The sequence below is a fragment of the Alligator mississippiensis genome, chromosome 3 (genome assembly GCF_030867095.1).
Source record: "Alligator mississippiensis isolate rAllMis1 chromosome 3, rAllMis1, whole genome shotgun sequence".
Classification (NCBI taxonomy): domain Eukaryota; kingdom Metazoa; phylum Chordata; order Crocodylia; family Alligatoridae; genus Alligator; species Alligator mississippiensis.
Genome location: NC_081826.1, coordinates 291,688,177 through 291,707,607, shown reverse-complemented (window position 1 = coordinate 291,707,607; position 19,431 = coordinate 291,688,177). Strand labels below are relative to the sequence as shown.

At 45.1% G+C, this 19,431-nt stretch overlaps 1 protein-coding gene across 1 annotated transcript; it reads left to right on the top strand.

The window, feature by feature from the left end:
- The first annotated feature begins 1,174 nt into the window (after positions 1–1,174).
- HAUS1 (HAUS augmin like complex subunit 1) lies at positions 1,175–14,555 on the top strand. Its single transcript, XM_014594138.3, has 9 exons — positions 1,175–1,270; positions 2,952–3,126; positions 5,471–5,606; positions 7,685–7,819; positions 8,413–8,536; positions 9,364–9,429; positions 10,701–10,772; positions 12,638–12,685; positions 14,223–14,555. Exons 1-9 carry the CDS (start codon positions 1,250–1,252, stop codon positions 14,304–14,306), a joined length of 861 nt encoding a protein of 286 aa, XP_014449624.1. The 5' UTR covers positions 1,175–1,249; the 3' UTR covers positions 14,307–14,555.
- The last annotated feature ends 4,876 nt before the right edge of the window (positions 14,556–19,431 follow it).

The window sequence follows — 19,431 nt, the reverse complement described above, 5'->3', positions numbered from 1 at the left end:
TACACACACAGACACATACATATACACACATATGTATATATGTATATGTATATATGTATATATATGTTATATATATGTATATATATATAAAATTAGGTATAATATTATATAATTATATGTAAAAGATATATATATAAAATTAGCTATATAAGTTTTTCACATTCCTGAAACATAGACTTTAAGAATAATGCCAAAAATCATGAGTTGGCAATACTGCAGCATTCATTGATTGCTATCTAAATTGCACAGCCATTCGACTGCTTCAGGGATAGCTGCACGCGTTGATGTTACATCACCATGAAATTACCTAATCAGGCAATCATTCGCAACGTGTTGCACCGCCTGAAAAATCGCACCACAATTGCAACCTACTCTGTGAGGCGGCAATGTTTGCCCAGGGCTGAGCGAAGCGTGCGGGAGTCTGCGATGCCGCGTGTCACGTACCAAGGGAGTTGACTGTGAAACGGGTCCCCAGGTGTCGGGCCGGCGTGCTGCCGCCTTCCCTCCATAAGGCCAAAGAAAAACACAACAGACCCAGGAGCTCTTCCTAGTGTCTAAAAGGGACAAAGAGAAGAATCTGCCCTATAAGCCACTTTGCCGATTGTCACAATTTTGCATCCATGCATCATGACCTAGCGACAGGCTTTTTACTTTGGGGGGCACTGATTCAAATCAGAGACTGACATTCTACATTTTCCTTATATTTTATAGTTTATTTACATTGACATTATATTTTACTCGGCAATCAGAAAATCCTGATTGGAAGGATTGCTTTGAATCTTACTGCGTTACCTTTCGGTAATTTGCTTAATAAAGGCCAGTTTGGTGGGAAACTGCAAAATGTTGATTTGCAACAATCTACCCTTTATACTACATTTTGCACGTGTCTTGATTAACCAGGAGGACACCGATATATTTGTATACATTCATTTAAGCAACCGCATACTTTAAAATACATTCACTCAGACTCTTTCATTTTTTGTATGTTCTGCTAGTAAACAAAACGATTCATTCCTTTCCGCGAGATGCTTATTCATGTATTACTTTTGATTTGTTTCCATCCCACACTTGAGGCGTCAAGGAGCCGCTCCCCGCCCGGCGCGCTGCGGAGTGCTCCTGTCAGCCGGACTACACCTCCCAGAATGCACGCGGCGGCGACGTCATCGGCACGCGCCGGCCCCTCCCGTCTGGTCGATTAAGGCGGGGCGCGGGGCCTGCCGGGAAGGAGGCGGGAGGATTTCAAGGCAGGATGGAGGAGAAGCTGGCCCGGGTGAGGGTGTTGCGTCGTGTCCCGTCCCGTCCCCTGGGCCGTGTCGGGGTGGGTGCTTTCCCTAGGCCCGGAGCTGCGGGCACAGGATGGGCAGCTCGGGGAAGAGCGCGGCCGCCTGGGCCCTTGGCGAGCTGAGTTCGGGGTCGCGCGCCGCCCCGCGGGGAGCTGCTTGGGGCCGGATCTGCCAGGTTGTGTTGCCCTCCGAGGCCTAGCCAGGCAGCGCGAGCCAGCCCGCACCCGGTGCCTCGGTCTGCAGGCTACAGACTGCGGCTCTGCCCTGCGAGCTGTCCCCATCGCGGCAGCCCCCTGCCCACCCTGCCCTGCCCTGCCCTCTGCCAGCGTGGCTGGGGCCGGTCTCCATGGCAACCCCAGCCTCGAGCTTTCCCATATGTCTGGGGTCTCCACGGAGACTGGCCCTGGCCATGTTGGCAGGGGCAGGGGCGGCTGGGCTGCGGGCTGGATCAGCTGTTTTGCGCACCCTTGGTGTTGCCCCTCCACTCGGGGTCAGACGGGTTGCCGTACTTGGGGGTCAGGAAGGCGTTTTACCCCATGGGCAGATGTGTGTGTGCTGGTCAGAGCGGTTTTGCCTTTCTCTGGTGGCGCGCTCGCTACCTGGGATCTTCTGAACATATGTTACGAACCTTTTTTAAAAGCAGGACCTCGGCTGCCCTAGTCTCCCTGCTTTATTTGTGGCAGATGAAGTTGTGTCTTATTGTCAGGGTTGAAAGCAGCTGAATGAAGCGTTTTAGATGATGGATTTGTATAGGGTGGTTTGGATAGGGATGATCCTGCTTCAGGCAAGGGGTTGGACTAGACCTATGGAGGTCCTTTCCGCTCTGACTTCTCTGTGATTCATGAGCCCTGCAAGCTGCGCGGGTACTGTGATAATGGGGCGCTGCTTGATGTTTCAGTTGTTTGGTTTGCTAGTCAGAGCCCAAACAGACTAGATTGCTAAACCTGCCTGCACAGGTCATAGCATCATAGGAAATTAGGGTTGGGAGGGACCTCAAGTGGCCGCATCTAGTCCAACCCCCTGGTCAAAGCAGGACCATCCCCAACTAGATCATCCCAGCCAAAGCTTTGTCTATCCAGGTTTTGAAAACCTCCACGGGTGGAGCTTCCCCCACCTCTCTGGGCCACCTGTTCCAGTGTTTTACTGTTCTCCTAGTGAGAAAATTCTTCCTAATTTCTAACCTAAACTTCCTTTGCTGCAACTTGAGCCCATTGCTCCTTGTTCTGTCATCTGTCATCACTGAGAAAAGCCCAGCTCCATCTAGTTTTCATCTGTCCATATCCCTCCTAGCATAACCATTTCTCCAAGGCAAGCAGGCTGTCACAAGCTTTCCTGCTGCCTGAGAGCAGTAGGTGCTTCTTACTGCTACAAATTGGTGTATAGGAGCCACTTTGTACTTACTCTGGGATAGCTGCGCATCTGCCTATCCTAAAAATGATGCAGGTCATGCGAGTATATATTTGTCTGTCCAGGGCCTAACCCTGCTTGAGCTCAGTTTGTGCCAGTGCTTCTATCATTGCCTCTTGTTGGCCTCTTATCATTGAAGCAATTTCCCCTTGAAGTGTGGGCAAGATTTGACAAACAGGACTAGGATTCATGTTCTGTACTCTGCTCTTTATTTCCCCTGCATTACACTGATCTGATTATTTCCTTCCACGTTCCTGGCAGGTTACTTTATGGCTAAAAAAAGTGTATGGGGACCAGCCCGTTCCACAATACAAAGTGAACGCACGGTCTGTTGATATTTTGCACCAACTTGCAGAATGCAATGAAACCAGGGACAGGGACGTCTCTCTGCTGATAGATGACGTGAAACAGAAGACAGCGGAATATGAATTAGAAGGTAAGCTTGGAACTTTGGGTTCTGATTACAGGAAATGGACTTATAAAGTTGTTAACTCATTATAAAAAGATGCCAGTAAGCTATGATTTCACTCCAGTACTTCTGTACTGTGTCACACACTACATTGAAAAAATGCTTTCCTCCCAACAAAACTGTCTGATGATGCCAGGCTGCCCAATAATAGTTTCTTGGATCAGCTCAAGCAGACTGTAAATACAGACCAGCAGCTTTAGCCACTGAACTTCCCCAAACTGCAAGGCTGGATAGTGAAGCTCTGAAATAGCAGTGCTAAAAGCAGAAGGGTGCTGGTGATGGGGAAAGTGGTGTTCAAGTGCCTGAAACAATGCAAGTCTCCTACTAATTGAGTGCTTTTGGATTTTTTTGAAAGAGCAGTGCTGCTGTTCACTAATTTCTCAGGTAATTGCAGAGAGAGTGTTTGGTAACATGCAGTGCAAATATCTCTTAAACTGAGCAGATCAGGCCATCATCCTAATTTTATTTTAACATTTCCAATACTGAAGAGACATCCCTTGCAAGGTTTTCACTTGATACCCTTCTCAGTCTAACAGGCTATAACAGAAAGGGTACTCACCCATAGTGGGTATCTCGTGGCAAGCCAAAGCCAGGCTGAGCCGGGGAGATTCTTGTTCCCCAGAGGACACCAGAATGAAAGGACTGGAGCAATTGTGCCTTCAGGCCCTGGAAACAGGGTCTGTCTTAGACCCCAGAATTCTGCAGCCAGGATGAGATCTGGTGTGAAGGATAGTTGGGGAGTGGAGGGAGGGACAAACAGCTGTGAGGATGCTGCAGGGGTCTCCCTGGGGGGCCAGAGCAGTGTGTGTGGGAGGCTGCAGGAGCTGAACCACCTTCCCGTGAGTGAGGGAAGCAAGCAGAGCGCAGAGGTGAGCCCTAGCTGATTAAAGGGGAAGCTCCTGGGGCTGGGAGTTGGTGAGTGGGCTTAGCCCTCTCCCCTTGTAGTGGACCCTTGCATGGGGGATCCTGAGGGGAGACCAGCTTCAATTAGTGAGAGCACCGCTGAGGACAATGGGGGGGGGGGGGTGGCACACTGGAGAAGCTCTAACTAAGTGTCAAAGAGGGCCATGGGAATGAGCAACCAGGAAAGTAGACCCACCAGCCTTGTCTGAAGGGCAGAAAGGGGTGTTATGGGACAGGTTGGTTGTGTTACAGGAGGCCAAGCAAAGGCATCGGGCATCGTCGGGAGCAGAGCCCCGGGGCCATCAAGGGAGCTCCCATTGCACCCGCACCTGATTACACTTGCCTGAACTAAGGCAACTTCAAGGCAACAGCAGTCAACTGAAAGACTGCTATTCTGGGCATCTATGACAGGCCTACCTGGCCTGTATCATCATTTTACAAATGAAGTGATGTCCCTGGTTTTTTGTTTCTTTTTGGTTTTGGATGCACATAAGGTTGCTTTACTGTATAGGGAATAGATCTACTGTCATTCTACCAGGGGTGTGATCATCAGCCTATATGTGTACCTATGTTGTTATGAAGTTGCATATATTTATAAGCATTAAGTTAGTACTATTCCATAAATTAATGGAGTCATGAATTAAACCTTAGAATAGGTAGCAGTGTATGTATATGAATATAAATGTATGCATGTAAACATTTGAATATAAATTAATACGCATGTCTCTTGTAAATAGTTACCTGTTGTGTCAGAGTGCTGTTACAGGAGGTGTCCCCGTACTGGGATCCTGAGGCTCCTCACTAGCCCAAAGGAACCAAAAGGACGGATCTAGCTGGTGCCCCAGGATTCCACAAATTGCCACTAGCAGCGGTTAGCGCCCTGCGGCAGGGTGTTACGATATTGTAACATAAACTATAAGCATTGAAAAAACATTGGTGGCAGGAATTTTTCATGTGTGTCTTTCCAGTGAGGCTCCATCAAATAAACACTAATATACTTGTAGATATTTGCAAAATAATACACGGCGTACTGGGCTCTTTACTGCATCTTATCAGATTGTGGTCAGGCTCTTTGCTTCAACAAACTTGCAGAATAATGTAGTGTTCCACATCTTTGAAAGAAGGAGGAGGAATTTGATCTGGGGAGCAGTCACTAGCTGTTATGATATAACTTGGATTGGCACGCTTCTGCAGCAGTGTAGATAAGCTAAGCTACTGAGTGAAGCAGGGTAAAATTGCGATGGTTTGCAGTGCATTCATTGCTGCAGAAGCATGTAGAGGTAGCAGTGCTGTTGTAATAGTTTATACCTGTATAACTGTTAAACCTGTCCACTGTCTTAGTATTGAGTGTGTACAATGCTATGTATGACTTCACAAATATTAAGTAATGACTCCTGTGTTTTTTCAGCCAACTACCTACAGGATCTTCTTGCACAAAGCGTGAACCTTTCCTTGACCTGTCTGTCCAAGATGGGTACCCACTATTTGAATGCACTGGTAGATAGTGCAATGGCACTTGAGACAAAGGACACTTCCCTAGCAAGGTAACTCTTCCCACAGGTTTTGGTGTCCCTAAAAGGGCAATCTAGGTCAGTGGTTGTCCAACCTTTGCAGACTAGAGGCTACAAGCAGAACTTTGGGGCCAGTTCTCTGCCTCTGTTCCACTCTTATGCTACCAAAATACCATCAAGAAAAGGAATGGAAACCATCCACAAGTCTCGTCCTGGGAGGCTCTTCTGATGTGGGGGAGCCTTAAGAGATGTACAGATGGCACAGGCTTCTCCTGTGCCTCCCCCTCTGCAGCCCCTGCTTCTGAAGATGGAGTGAACCCAGGCAGGAGGCTGCAGTATCTGGCACTCTGACTACCTCTGTCTGGCATATGGTTCATTGGGCTCTCCTGCCAGCTGGCACATGACAGTAGCTCCCAGACTGCTCTAACATGGGTTCAGGCAAAGAACTGGGAAGCTCTAATTGACTATTTATTCTTAGTTGCTTCCTTTCCCTCACCCCTGAGTTGCATTGCAGGGGAATGGGAGCCGTCCTTGATCAGTATGGCTGTGCGAAACGGCACTGTTCAGTTTCGCCTTGAGTTTTGACAGTTCGATGGAACAGCGGTCTGTTTCGAATTTCATTTAGATTTGAAACGGCTGTTTTGTTCCGTTCTGCGGAAACAGGCTGTTTTGACATTTTGCTGGGGATGGTGAGTCAGCCCAGTTGGGTTGACTTTCCACCCCCAGCGCTGCCATCGGGCAGGGGGTAGGAAGTTGGCCCAGCTGGGCTGACTCTCTGCCCCCCTGCCTGATCAGAGCGCTGGGGAGGGGGAACTGAGCCCAAGCTCAGTTCCCTTTCCCCTGTGCTGTTATCGACTTCCCAGCCCAGCAGCAGGAGACGGGGAATGCCAGGGCTGCACTCAGCTGGTGCTGGGAGCGCAGCTGTAGTTCTCCTCTGTCTCTCACCACCTTCTGAGGGCTTTGAAACTTGAAATGTTTCGTGGCCCTTCGTTTTGATTTTGATTTGACTGCTTTGAGCTCAAAATGAGCCGAAATAGTGTTGAATTGAAACAGCTGGTGACATTTTGCACAGCGCTATTGGCTAGCCCCCAGTCTCTGTAGAGAAGCAGGTAGATTGTGTAGCCTGATGCAGACTTGGTTTCAGCCGAGTCAGGGCCTGGGGCCCAGAGATGGGTGGAGGTTATGAGGGGTAAAGCCTGGGTTGAGGGATTGGAGCCCAAGAGAGGCTGAAGCCAGAACAGGACCAAGGGCCCAGAAACAGGCTGTGGCCAAGAGCCTGGTGGGCAGATGGCCAGAGGACCCTGAAAAATGAATCCAGACTAAGATCTGTAAGGCATGAGCATGACAATGGGGGTGGCTGAAAGCCACAGTTAAAGCCCTGCGGCAAGTTAGTGACCAAAAGAACAGAGGGCTGGCAAGGCCTGCTAAGTTAGAAGCGGTGCCAGTGAGGCACAGAATGGGATAGTGGATTTTGGGTATCCATTGTCAAGAGCCAGACCAAAGGCATCTGGCAAAGCAGGATTAGCTGGGTCAAGTACAGTCCCAGGAGATGCTCAGGAGCTCTGGGGAACAGCCTCCCAATACAAAATACACTTGCATCAGGGTGTACCAGGCAGAACAGTGAGGTTGCCTTGAGTAGCAGGAGTGGGGATAGGTTCAGGTACCAGGAGGTGCCACAGCTGCCTTCAGAATCGGTCCTGCTACAAACCCCTTCTTCCTTTGTTCTTCTCCCTACTTCAGCACTTGCGCTTGGGCTGGCTACCAGCATCCACCGCAACGTGGCTGCTTTTCCAGTGTCTGTGCAAGTTTGATTGTAAAATACACTTAGATGAAAGTTGCTACGTAAATGTAGAATGCATCATACAGCCATCAAAATGTTAGGCTGTATCTCACTACAGTATTTAGAAGTTCTTAGTTATCTGAGAGGTATAGGTACCAATCAGTCTGTTGAAACAAGATAGTTTCAACAGACTGATTGACAGCCATTGGGTTTGCTACTATACAAGAGCAAACTCAAGAAATAAAAGGGAGAAAATAAATGATTTTTATAAGCTTCAGGATCAGATGATACCACTTTCTAACCATGCCCCTGAAATCTTTTATCTTGTTAGCTTCATCCCTGCTATCAATGATTTGACCTCAGACTTGCATAAAGTGGAATCAAGGAATAGAGAATTGGAACTTGAATTGACCACCTTTAGGGAAAAGCTAACCAAAGCACTGGTGCTAGAAAAACGTCTTCAGGAGTGAGTAAGGGGAAGCAACACGGTGGAGGGGAAGGAGGTGGAAATGGGAATTGTTTTTATTGGTCTCTGAAATGTTGCATGTTGACTGATGAATTTTCAGTTTTAAAATGCATGCCTGTAGTTTACAGCAACTTTTATAATGTCAGTTGCAGGACCTTACAGTAAATTGACTTCAAATAGGACCTAGACAGACAAATGCATAGTCTAGTATAAAACCAGTTCTGTACGTTGATGTAGCTTACTCTAGAACTGGAATGGAAAGGTGTGCAGCTATTATAACACGTCAGTAGATGGTAGAGAAGCAAGTCAAATTTTATGTTGCTCTGAGAGAGTGTACAGGTGTCCTGGCTTTTCATGAAGACGCCTAGAGATCAATGGGACTATCCCATGACCTTGGGAGTCTGTGGACATGAAAATCTCACCTTGCTGATGGAGTGATCTGTTGTGGACTGAATGAAACTTAGTTTTCTGCTTGACTTTGGCCCTCTGGGATGTTTATGTGAGGGCTTAATTTAGATGAAAGTTAGTAAATTGCATACACTGACCCTGATTTTTCTTTCTGAAAAGCAACTATTCTCTCTTTCTTCTGAAAGCGACCTTAAGAAAACAGAAGAACATGTAATGGTGGAAAAAGCCAAAGCTGACAGCCGAACCCAAAACATGAAATTCCTGAAGAACAAATCCGAGGACTTCAAATTCAGGATCAAGGCTGCAGAGGTTGGTGTAAAGGAACTTGCATTGTTATTGTGAAAGGTAGGCATTGCCTTGTCAAACTGGGCCTTAACACACAGACTTTCACTAACTTGCAGATGCATTCCTGGAGCTTCTCAGCCTCCCATAGTGGGGAGTCTGCTTTGACTGTTGCACTTTATGGGGGGTGCACTGTAATGTGCATTGTATATTCCTTAATTGTTTCTGAAACCCAGTATTGAGCTAATTAAGTGTTTTATGAGAAATTAAGCTTCCCAGCACTGCTGTAATTTTTGTCATCCTCCTTTGGGCAGACTGGCAATGTATGATAGTTGACATCCTACTCATGGCCTTATCAGATCTTGAGTCATGCTGGCTTTTTTTTTTTAGAAAGGTACATTGCTTTTATATGAAGCTTTGTAACAACTAACTCCATATTTAAAATTGCATTGATATTTGCACTTAACTACACGTTCTTGCTGCCATAAACCATTTTTGTTTCCCTCTGTGCTTTACTTTCATAAGTAAGCAGTAAAGCATCTTTGTGTACTGGGTGTAATAGAGTCCCAGACCACAGGGTTCCTCGGGGGCTGGATCTTTCAGTAAGGTGAGTGGTGGTGGCATTAACCTCCCATTGCTTGTCCCTCTGCCAAAAACACATCCCTAGAAGGGCTCCATATCCCAGAATTTGATAGTAGGACTCTCCTTCAACTTCCTAGCTCTTCCAAAAGGCCTGTATGCCACATCTTTGACATCCGTAGACTACCTCTGTGTTTCCATAAAAGAGCAGGATTCACTACAGACTGAAGGAACTGTGGTGTTTGGTTTTTTTGTTTTTTTTGTTTTTCTTGTAGGAGCAGCTTGTTGCCAATAGGATGGATCCCTCCCTGACACATGAGTCATTAGTGAGCCTCTCAGAGGTGAGTGTTTTTTGACGAGATGGACCTTTGGTCCTTTGGGTAATTTAAAGAAAGAACATTATCCATGGGGATACACGCTGCTTTGTGATCAGTCCAACACAAAATGACACATCCAAATGCTTGTAAAATTGTGGCTGTCCTTTCAAATTGTGATCCAAACTTTACATCTTGATTCCTCATCTATTTATCTGCATATAATGGTTTAAATGTTATGCGAGATCATGAAGGGTTAACTTGTTAAAAGGACATTTTCACAAGTCATTTTGTTTCTAAATAACATGCTTCCTGTGTTACTCATTAACAGTTCTGTGATGATGAAGCACGTAAGATATGGGCTATTTTTTCCTCATAACAGGACTATCACTATTTAGTACTGTAACACATTTTCAAACACGTGAAATACTTTTCACCATTCTTGATGTATTATTTCTTGCATAGCTTGAACAATGAAGATAGCCACATTATTTTCATGTTGTGATTCTCATGAGCCAGTCCCCTGGGAAACTATTTGCACCCCACAATGTGTCAAGCAAAAATGTTTTCATTGGACTTAAATCTATCAATAACACTTCTTCATAAGGTATAGGTACCTTTTAAATATAGGCATCTGTAACATACAAGTTTGAATCCAGCATCATAATGCATGATGGTTTCATCTTTAATTTTTAGAGGAAGTGACTGCTCTGAAAAGCATTTGGTTTTTCATTATAAAGAATTAATTCCTCTTCATCGTTTTGCATGGGTACAGCCTCAGAAGTAACAGCAGAAGCTTCCCATGCCACTACAACTATCTGCTTCAGCCCTGTCCTTTTAGGACAACCTCAAGGTGTGCGAGTGAAACAACACACTGTTTTTGGTTTATTTAGTCATTGGCCTCCAAGATAGCTGAAAAAGGGGCTGCAGAGCCAGTTGTAGTGGTACTTGTTTTTTGTAAGAAGAATTTCTGCCCTCTGGGTTTTGGACTGAAATTGCCATCTCCTTTCCTAGAGATCAGGAAACTGAGACCGGCTGGGAGTGTTCCCTGAAAAGAGATTGTATGTTTTTGTAAGGGAAAATTCCATATTTACACCAGTGTCTAATTTTTACTGGGTATGACTAAATTAACAATTGAAGACTTTTAGATTCTTAGTAGGACACTGGGCCTCCTTGAAACTTAAAACGTCTAGGAGTTCAGAAATGCTTTTGTTAACTTAATGTTTGTTTAACTGATCTGCATCACTAACTCCAAATTAGACTGTGTAATACAACCATCTGCTTTCCTCTGTTCGCAGAAACTAGCTGAACTAAAGCAGCAGACCAGGCCTTTGAAGAAGAAACTGAAGTCCTACCTGGACTTAACGCCTGTAATTACTTTACTATGTTCTGGTTTTCACACAGTGTTTAGATAGATATACATACAATGCAATAGCTACGTGTTTAAGTGCTATGCTTAGGAGAAGTTTCACCGTCTGCCTAATTTCTGTAGTGGCATTATGTTTAGAGCTGCAATATTATACACATAATCGCTTATATGGAAGTAGGTTTTGTTACAACGGCCTTAACAGACTCATAGTTGTGCTGTTTCCAAATCTCTGTGAAGATTCCATAAATAAATTGTCTAGACAGAGGATTGTGCTTCAACAGAAGGTTATTTACACATCGATCGAGGCCCATGGAAGTAAATGGCTCTGCTGGAGTGATGATTTTTTTTTAAATCCTCTGTTACCATGATGCATAGGAATATGACCCAGATAAAACATTTTGGTGAGCTAGGTGTCAAGGAGAATTAGCTGGGAAAGTTTGGAGAAAAATAAAATATCTGAAGACTTATCAATATATTTAGAAGGTGTATAAATCATGCTTTGGATCTGCTGGTACATTGTACTACTCCCATTGTTCATTTGAATGGCAGTATAAATGGTCACAGTACTTGGAGAACCTTGCCAAGATTTAAAAACACAGGTCCCAGTTGTAGGTGCTTAAATCTGTACTAAACACTTATTTAAGCGTCCTGACATGTGGAAGTGTTCAGCACTCAACAACTTCCTTTAACTTTGGTGGGAGGCTTGGATGTGCTAGTACTTTTGTTAGCTGTTCTTTGGAGAGTGGGGATACCAGCAAAGTGTTCCAAAAAGCAGTCTTTGTGTATGGAAGAAATCGGTAGACGTAAACTAGGAAAGATCCTTGTTATCGGAGACCATTTTAGCTAACAAGAACATTCAAGAAAATGTCACTTGTTTAAAGAAATTGGAGCCAACTAGTCATCTGTTAAGTCATAAAGTGAAAAGAATCCAACCGCCTCCCTGTGCATGAAGCTGATGGCTTACTGCTTGGCAGACAGTCTGCAGCACTTGCACAGCTCCTCTGGAAGCCGATGAATTGCTAAACCGGCATTCCTTTCTCAAATCAATAGTGAAGGATCTTCCCTAGGGAAAGTGCTGCAGCAATTACAGGTGATGCAGGGATGGTGACTTAGTCTTAGACCAATAGTTCTCAGCCTTTTTGGACTTGAGGCACCTTCCATAATTTCTGTGGATTGAGAGGTACCCAATTTCAAAAACAAATTTATATATTGCAGTGCTTACTGTGTTGCAGAGGGGCTTGGCAATTGAGGGTAGAAAATTGTCCAGGCAGGGACAAACCTGGCCTGTGTCCATCTGCTTATTTTGTCACATCTCACTTGTCTCCTTACATTCTCACACGTCACTGCACCCTTCAAAAAATCTGGCAGCACCCCAGGGTGTCCTGACTCAGTAGCTGAGGATCACTGGTTTGAGATTTGCACCTCTGTCTGTCTTGGCTACCTAACATGGCCTCTGTTGGTATGGTACCTGAGTGCCTTACAACACTCCTAGAAGGCAGGGAAGCAGCACTCTGACTTTTTTACATGTGGGGAGCAGAAGCACAGACGAATTTAAGTAGCCGCCCCCCCCAAGTCATACAAATTCAGTCCCATCTCCAGCCTCCACAGATCTTCCACATCCTTGGAGAGGGTTTTGCTCATGTGCCTTTAGCATAGTTTTTAATTTCAGTATGTCTTGTAACGTGCATTGACCTCTTTTTGAAGGTCTTGCACCTGGGAGCTGCATATTGAGATCATTTGTTTAAACCATTCCACTGTAGCCCTCACTTCCCTGTCTGCCTTCATTAAAATTGGGGGTTGAGGGAGCCCCTTGATTCAAGCTGAAGAGCCACCACCTTTACTTAACATACCCTTTTTTCTTTTTAGAATCCTTCCCTTGCTCGAGTGAAGATTGAAGAAGTAAAGCGGGAGCTGGTAAGTGGGGTTTGTTGCTAATGGAGATTTAAAATGCTTGCTGTTGCTTTCAGAACAAGCCCAATACTCCCAATTTTTATATGCATTTGGTTGGTTGAGGGTTTATCTCAGATTCTAGTTTTGATGCACTCCAGAGAGTAAGATCTAGATGAAACTATGGCTCAGATAAAATGGAAATGATGCTTGATGGTGAGATGAACAGGCCAAGAAACTAATTGTCTGCATGCCCTCTTGATGGTGCTTTTGCTATTGACTGCATTGCCGCTCTCAGATTCCTGAAGGGTGTTGGAGGCACTTGGTGCTTTTTGCAGTCAGTAGCTGGACTGGAGGACAGACACTCCTCTTTGATAAGGACCATGCAGATGACATCTGTGCTCTGTCACCTCCTGGCTTGACTGATGTTAAGTACTTTATTCAGAGCTACCTTTTTGAAGCCCTTATGGGGTTGTAGCAGCTTACCCCATGAGTATCCAGGGCCACTGTGAACATGAAACTGCTGCTCAGAATCGATGTCTCCCCAGTAATACAGCACAGAAAGAAAAATTGTCTCGGGGAACAATGTTTCAGATGACCTTTTTGTTTCAGAAATATGTCTTGTCTTCAGCAACAGCAGGATTTTTCCCCTTGGAGTTTTGAGTGACCTGGCAGTGTTGAGTTGCCTTTCAGAGAAGGATGTGAAGCCCATGAATTTCTTTCAGCATTCGATTTGCTGTTTTTTCTATGTGCCTGATTTGTATATTTAATATTAGTTTTATACAAAGCAGAAAGGCAGGGTAGAGATTGACTGACTGAATCAGACACATAAGCTTTTGTGAGCAGAAGGTCATTGACACATCTCTGATTTAGTATATAAGGCATATCTCTACCCTGCTTTTCTGCCCGACTTCAGACTGACACGGTTAACTAAATCTCTTAGTACTATAAGGGTTAAGGAATCGCCATCGTTCCCGTTCTGTGCGTCATACCACAGAAGAATGAGAGATTCTACCATGTACTTGCCCCTTGCCTGCTGCTTGGTTCTAAAAATGTTGCATTCCTACAACCACAAAGCACAGGTCACTGGTATCCAAGGTGTGAAGTCTGTGATGACTACTGAGATAAAGCTCTTCGCTGCCATGGTGACAGACATAGATGTTCATGTAACAAATATGTTTTTGGCTTATTTATCATTCATAGACAATGGAGGCATAAAATGCTGTATTTTTTTTTATATTTAGGAATTGCCCTGGGAACAAGATTATAATTTTTTTAAAATACTGTGTACCCTTTGGATCATCATGAGAACTAGTAATCCTCGTTTCTTGGTTCTTGGACTCATGCATTTTTTACTACTTCTGTAAGATAATAAATGCTGAACTTGCTCTCAAATGACTGCTTGTAGAACTGAGAGCTTCGGGTTCACTCAGAATCATAGTCATTTATTTGAGTTAATAAATACACAAAATATCCAAATGGGTTTATCTGATACATACTGATCTAACAGATGTGAACATTTATTTCCATTCTTACTGACTTCTTTCTTTTTTTCTCCCACTAGAATGCTCTTGAGGAGGAGTTCTCTGCAAAAGTAGACATGATGGCACTTTCAGTCCCAGAACCCAGAAAACACCGATTTATGTAAACCTGCCTGCCTGGAACAGGTCGGGGGGGGGGTGTTGCTTTTTGTTTTGTTTTTTAATTGTAGATCTTTCGGATTTCTAAACCTATTGGACTTATAAATATTGTCTTGTCACTTAAACTGTGTGCTTGCAACCTTGCAAGCAATCAAGCTGTTTTTTCAAAGATTTGCATAACTTTGTTCTTGTAAAAATTGTATATTCTTTTTTTTTTTTTTTTCTCAAAGCCTGACCAATAAAACCAGGTTTCCTTCCTTGTCTGATTTTTTGCCATAAATAAGGTATTAAAAACTGTAGGTGACCTCCAGATGGCACCGTAGGCAGGTAATAAAACTAGGTCAGTATTTGGGAAGACTTCTTGGACTACATATATATTTTTTTTTTTTTTTTTTTTTCACTTGGCAGGCAGCTACCCCATTAGCCATAGTATCTCCTTGTCTTGCCTGGCTTCTAGATTTCTGTTCTTAAAATGCTCCTCTCTTTAATGTGGTGGGAATGCCTAACCCCAATTGCCTAATGTCTTACAGGTTGACAGATTCTCCTGACTAAATGTATATATGTGGGGTCTGTGTGTTTTAGTGTTTTTTCTGGAGCCAAATAGTCTTTTCTTGTGGTCTGACATTTTCATTATGCTTAGGTTGACCATATGCAACCACAGGAAATCTAGGATGCTGCCCCCATCCCCTAAGTCAGTGGTGCTGCTGCAGGCACAGGCAGAGTGCCATGGTGTGCCAGCCTACTCTGCCTACTTCCCAGGCTGCATCCCATGCCCCTGTGATTTGAGGACACTTGTTTTAATCTTCATTAACTGGCCTATGAAATCTCAGACTGTACTGCCCAAATTGGGACATATGGCCACCCTATTATGCTTGACCCCAGTTCCTTGGCTTTTGTCAGGTAGCACCAGATCCTTAGGTAGTGTCCTAGACAAGTACTTGCCAGGCCTCAAGCGACTGTTTAGTTTCTATGTTTGGATGAGACTCAGTGTGTTCAGTCCAGCATAGCCATAGATCATTGTATTCTCTGCTTTTTCCTGCTATTCTTTTTCTGAAATGAACACAATTGATCTATCCTTAAGGAGAAACTTAACTTCTTTCCTCACTCAAGTATAACTAGCTCCTGTTGAAAACAGTAATGAAAATAAGGTGGTATGGTTCCTTTAACTTATTCCACCTCCAGACCCTCTGAGCCAGTCAGCAAGCGGTGCTTTTCTTAGTGAGGGATACCTGGCTGCCTTGAGGGAAGCAGATTGAGCTCACTGACTCATTGAAAAATCTGCAGATGGTTATGGTTTGCATCTCAAACTAAAACTGAAATCTCCCAGTATTACCTTACTAAGGGGCTGCAGTCTAATCAGAGTAAAAACCATATTTCTTAAGGGTGAGGTTTTGCATTTTAAGGCTTTGTTGATAGATGTTAGGCTGCTGCCCCCTTCCCCTTCTTTATAAGGAATACTTAGTAAATGTTAATATAATATAACTCCAGAGACATCACAGCAAAACAGTTCAGGCATGAGGTAAAGCAATAGCTAGGCAACAAGAACAGACATGCAAGGAAGCACGTGGGGCCTCGTTTGGACAGCTCCAGATAGGAAAGCATAGAAATATAGAAGCATGGGAGTGGAGGGACCCCAATGGTTACCTAGTCTAATGCCCATGCACAATATGCAGGTACTAGACCACACCAGACATGCCTATCCAGCCTTTTCTTGAAGACTTTGTGAAACATACTCCATGAGTTCATGACGAAGCATGTTGCATTATTTGGTTGCTCTTGTAGTTAGGAAACTGGTATAATGGGCCTTGATCAGCTCATTGTCTCCAATGTAGGCATACCTATTTCCTTCAGCCTTTCTTCTTCATCATTATGCATTTTTTTTCCTGTTGTGGAAATATGTAAGGACTTCCAATTGATCAGAGCCCAATTGTACCAGGGCGCTATGCAAATAGCACAAAGGCAGTCCTGATAAAGACAGCTCCCAAGCTCAATCTTAGGCAACAAATGAGAAGAACAAACGAGCCTCTATTTGGGTCCCTGCAGCGTCATTGCTGTACTGGATTGTAAGAAAGCAGGTGACGGAAAGAGGGGACAATAGGAGAGGAGCTAGTCTTTCCACAGCTTCTGTCTTGTCTTTTGAGGCAATATCAGCACAGGGTCTGAGGCTGGGGCAGTCGTGCTTAGATGTGGGTTCTCCGGCAGGACTGCAGTAGCAGCAGCAGCTCTGTGGAGGCTGGAACGTTTTGCCTTCCACCTCCATCGTGACCCTCCTCAAACTTCTCTTCCTTATGGTACAAAGTGATGTCTTAAAGGCAGCATTGAGAGCTGACTCTTGGGTGGTTCTCTCGCCCTACCAGCGAAAGGTGCTGTCTTGCTTGGGCGTTTGAAATGGCAGGATGAAACGATATGATTAGGATTCTTCACACTGGTTGCAGATAGTCTCCCTTCTTCATGAGCTTTGGTAGTAAGAGAGAGGATTTCTAAAACATCAGTAGTCTACGTGAACTGTAGTACTCACTACCGTGGTAGAGAGTTATACAGGAACAACACTTCACTGAGAAATTTTCAGCTGAGCACTGATTTTTGTAACCTTGTTCCATACCTAAGTTTCCAGCAGCAGAACCAACATAAGTGCGCACTGCTGCACAGTATGTACAATGCACATACACTGGCAGAGAGCCTGACTACAGTCTTCAGCAGGGGAGGAAGTTTGACTGGAGGGATGTCCAAAGATAGTGGGATGCTACTTGCTAGTGTTAGTGAATGTAAAGGAATTATCAAACAACTGGGCCACCTCTTGCACAAGCTGTGCAAATCAGCTGCCAGCTGTGATGTTCTGTGGATCAGATATCAATAAACATGGTGGAAATTTTTTATCTTAGCAATTAGCTTTTTTTTTTTTTTTAAAAGACTTCTCAGTTCTTCAGTTTTAGAGTGCAAGTTTCCCTTGCCCACCACAGTTTTGAGTATCCACACTTCAGAGAAATAGGGGGTACAGTCGGAAAATGCCCCCCAGCCCTGCTTGTTCCTTTCGCTTCCCCACAGCACTCTCAGCCTTGCTAGTGCCCCTTACCCCCCACCCACAGCTCCTGCTCCCCCAGCCCTGCCGGTTTTGCCAACCACAGGAACTTTCAGGAACCTGACCCCCCTGGTCGGTGAGGGGAAAACTGCGAGAGAGAATTCATTGATAAGTACATGCATAATTGGAACAATATAACTAAGAATGACTGCATGTCAGCTACATGCAAAAAGTTCTCTGCTCCTCTCAATGTACTGGACTAAAATGAATCCAATTTCAGGTAAAAACCCATCTCTTTCTCTGAACATATGTTGAGCCTAGTTTTCAGAGATGGTGAGTACCTACAATTTCAATGGAAGGTTCCTGAGCCTGTTAAGACTTGCCCATATAATTAGCTTTACATATTACAGTATATGTATTTCCTGGACTTCAGTGGGACTATTCACAGTATATAAAGTTTAGCAGCTATTCTAGTTTTTGTAGGATCACGGTCATAGTCAATAAGAGTTGCAGATAGCTCAAAACTTATCATAGGGTCATACAAGTAGGGTCGAAAGGGACCTTGTAGATCTTCAAGTCTGACCCCCTGCCTGGGCAGGGGGGAAACTGGGCTCAAGTGACCCCAGCCAGGTAGGCATCAAGCCTCTTCTTAAAGACCTCCAAGGCAGGAGCCAGCACCACTTCCCTTGGAAGTTGGTTCCAGATCCTAGCCGCCCTGACTGAAGTAGTTCCTACTGATGTCTAATCTGAACCTACTCTCCAACAACTTGCGGCCGTTATTCCTTGTTATCCCGGGGGGCGCTAGGGGAAACAAGGTCTCCCCCAAACCCTTTTGGTCCCCCCTAGTGAGTTTATAGACGCTCACCAGGTCCCCCCTCAGCCTTCTCTTGTGAAGGCTGAACAGGTTCAGTTCCCGTAGCCTCTCATTGTAGGGTCTGCCCTGCTGTCCCCGGATCATGCGGGTGGCCTCCTCTGGACCCTTTCAATGCTGTCCACATCCTTGAAGTGGGGTGCCCAGAACTGGACACAGTACTCCAGTTGCAGCCTAACCAGTGTCACATAGAGGGGTAGGATCACCTCCTTGGCCCTACTTGAGATGCACCTGTGGGTGCACAATAAGGTCCGGTTAGCTCTGCCAACCGTGACCTCACACTGTCGGCCCATGTTCATCTTGGAGTCAGTAATGACTCCAAGATCCCTTTCTGCCTTTGTGCTCTCAAGAAGGGAGTTTCCCATCTTATAAGTGTGCTGCTGGTTACTACTGCACAAGTGCAGGAAACGCAGCCTGTTTTGGTTAGCCCACCCCTGCAACCTATCCAGGTATTGCTGCAGTCTTTCCCTCCCTACCAGCGTGCCCACCTCACCCCAAATTTTGGTATTATCAGCAAATTTAAACAGGTTGCTTTTCACCCCGTCGTCCAAATCGTTGATAAAGAAATTGAACAGTGCGGGCCCAAGGACCAAGCCCTGGGGGACTCTGCTGCCCACTTCCCCCCAGGTCGAATATGACCCGTCCACCACCACCCTCTGAGTACGACCCTTCAGCCAATTTGCAATCCATCTAACTGTGTAGGCATCAACGCCACAGTCGCCTACTTTTTTAATGAGGATGGGGTGATCGACAGTGTCAAAGGCCTTATTGAAGTCCAGAAAGACTACATCCACGGCGACACCTGCATTCAATGCTTTTGTGACCTGATCGTAAAAGGCAATCAGGTTGGTTCGACATGACCTGCCCCTAATGAAACCGTGCTGGTTGCCCTTGAGCATCATCCCCGATGCCAGCCCATCACAGATGTGCTCCTTGATGATCTTCTCAAAGAGCTTCCTCAGGACTGAGGTAAGACTGACGGGCCTATAGTTGCCTGGGTCCTCCCTCCTCCCTTTTTTAAAGATGGGGACCACGTTGGCTATCTTCCAATCATCTGGCCCCTGGCCCAAGCACCATGAGCGCTCATAAAGCCATGCCAAGGGCCCTGCAATAACCCCTGCTAGCTCCCTCAACACCCTGATACAGTTACGCTTAAGCAGATCTAAAGATATGCATGTACAACACAATGATGATAACTTTGACCCAAATAAATACTGCTTCTCCATCAAGAATATCAACATAC